The sequence below is a fragment of the Nematolebias whitei genome, chromosome 1 (assembly GCF_014905685.2).
Source record: "Nematolebias whitei isolate Nwh7 chromosome 1, NemWhi1, whole genome shotgun sequence".
Lineage (NCBI taxonomy): Eukaryota > Metazoa > Chordata > Actinopteri > Cyprinodontiformes > Rivulidae > Nematolebias > Nematolebias whitei.
The window spans coordinates 42007772-42010270 of NC_056498.1; the positions used below are offsets into that span (position 1 = coordinate 42007772).

Genomic DNA, 2499 nt, shown 5'->3' on the forward strand with positions numbered 1-2499 from the left:
TGTGTCTGTCTCTGTGTTTCTGTGTCTGTCTCTGTGTTTCGTGTCTGTGTCTCTGTCTGTCTGTCTCTCTGTGTCTCTGTCTGTCTGTCTCTCTGTGTCCCTGTCTGTCTCTCTGTGACTCTGTGTGTCTGTCTCTGCGTTTCTGTGTCTGTCTCGGTTTCTGTCTCTGTGTCTGTTTCTGTGTCTGTCTCTGTGTTTCTGTCTCTATCTCTCTCTGTCTGTCTCTGTGTCTGTCTCTGTGTCTGTCTCTGTGTCTGTCTGTCTGTCTCTCTGTGACTCTGTGTTTCTGTCTCTGTGTTTCTGTTTCTGTCTCTGTGTCTGTCTCTCTGTGTTTGTCTGTGTCTCTGTGTCTGTCTCTGTGTTTCTGTCTCTGTCTCTGTGTCTGTCTCTCTGTGTCTGTCTCTGTGTTTCTGTCTCTGTCTCTCTGTGTGTTTCTGTGTCTGTCTCTCTGTGTCTCTCTGTCTGTCTCTGTGTTTCTGTCTCTGTCTCTCTGTGTCTGTCTCTCTGTGTCTGTCTCTCTGTGTCTGTCTCTCAGTAGTGGATCCGTGCAGGTTTGTTCTGTAAGAGCCGTCCTGGATGGACCAGTCGCCATGAGCAACAGGAAGATGGTTTCCACGGAGACAGGTCAGTGTTGGCACCTGCTGTGTTGCCATGGAAACCACTTGTTGTTGAACATCAACATCACAAATATCAAGTTTTGGAGGTTTGTGGTTTGGAATGTATCCTGCTGTAGGGCCCATAAGCAAGACCTCCCTAATGGAGTCTGCAGGGTTTGAAACCGGCTCGATCTTCAAGATGAAATCTGAAAATATATTTCTGTTAATCTGGATTATTTAAATCTTTGATTAAATATTTTGTTAATCATCTGGCTTATCTTCATATTTCTGGTCAAGCTTCCTGTTAGTCTGGATTATCTACGTCTGCTCAAACATCCTGTTAATCTGGATTATCTACATCTTTCCTGTCAAACGTTTTGTTAATCTGGATTATCTACATCTTTCCTGTCAAACGTCTTGTTAATCTGGATTATCTTCATTTGTTAATCCAAATAGGTTCTAACTTTGGTTCAATCTCTGATCCAGAACTGAAAGCTGTTCATTAATGAAGCAGATTGATGAAAACATCTGAGCTGTTTTAATCCATATTAAGCTTGGTCCAACTGGTTCTGAGACCCTCCATCAGAACCAGTTGGACCAGTGCCGTCTGCTCGCTCTGACCCTTTCCAAACTGTGTGCAGAGAATAAAGGACAGAGGAAGGTGTTTGTGGCCAACCAGCTGCTGGAGTGTCTGCCTCGCGCCACCTGTCTGCCCAACGAGCGTCTGAGGTGGAACACTAACGAGGTGAGTTAACGAGGAACACTAAAGGCCTCGTTATCCTTCACAGCACTTTGAGCTGTGGAGCTCGCTCAGGTGACTGTGGACGGTCTTTTTCTCACCAACATTTCATACTGAGAGCATCCACAGGTAGAATCCTAATAAGCTCCTCCCACTGCAGCATGTCAGTCAGACAGCAGGTCGTCCGTCTCTGTTCAGGTGACGGACGATGATCTGGTGTTTCTTATTTTAAACGAGGAGAAGCGTGATTTTCTACATCAGTCAAGAGAAACCGTTTGATGAAACGTGTCCGCTGCTGCCAGGGGGCGGAGCATTCTCACCTCAGCCATGGAAGGCTGCTGGTTCTCCGCCCTGAGATCAATAATGTGTTCAGAGTCCAGTTCTGTGTTCAGACAGCAGAGCAGACATCATGATGGAAACAAACGCTGCACAGAATAAAACTCTGACGTCTGTTTGGAGACCAGCTCATGTTGGAAGAAGAGCAAATTAGAAGGTTTCAAAAGACTCTGCCAGAAATATATTATTTAAAATAGATATAAAACTCAGTGGAGCAGAAATAAAAAGCATCATGAAGCAACAAATGATGGAAAGATGGTTGGAGGAAGAAAGAAAAGGTCCATGGTTTGATAGAATTTAAGTAAAAACAGGACAAATGAGAAAGAAACAGGAAACGGACATCTGACTTCTAAGATTAGGACACACGGGATTAAACAGAACTTTATCCAGAACAAGAAACCTCAGGTAAATGTGAACACTGTGGAGAACATGAGAACATAGAACATGTTATTATAAGACATGAAAGAAGAAACAACATGCCCACAAACGTCTGACCAATCACATGTACTTAAACAAACACGCCCACAAATGTCTGACCACGCCCACCAATTTCTGAACAGTCACATGTACTTAAACAAACACGCCCACAAACCTTTGTCTGACTAATCACACTGCTCGCTGCGGACCCTTTAAGAAACGAGTTCTGATGGGTTTGTGCACAGCACTTAGTCTGAGCAGGATAAATTCAGTGCTCCTCGTGGACGATGAATCTGCCTTAACGAGGTTAGTGTTGTTAACGAGTTTAGTGTTTACAAGACGAGGGTATTGCTAACAAGATGATGTTAGAGTTAATGAGACGAGGTTAGTGCTAACGAGATGAGGTTAGTG

At 44.1% G+C, this 2499-nt stretch overlaps 1 protein-coding gene across 1 annotated transcript in view; it reads left to right on the forward strand.

Annotated features, from left to right (window-relative positions):
• The window catches only part of camta2 (calmodulin binding transcription activator 2), a 25319-nt gene that overhangs the window by 1308 nt on the left and 21512 nt on the right, over positions 1 to 2499 (forward strand). The window contains exons 2-3 of the mRNA XM_037683573.1: positions 536 to 624; positions 1238 to 1341. Coding sequence (XP_037539501.1) covers positions 591 to 624; positions 1238 to 1341 — 138 coding nt within the window. The 5' untranslated portion in view covers positions 536 to 590. The remainder of the gene's footprint in view (positions 1 to 535; positions 625 to 1237; positions 1342 to 2499) is intronic.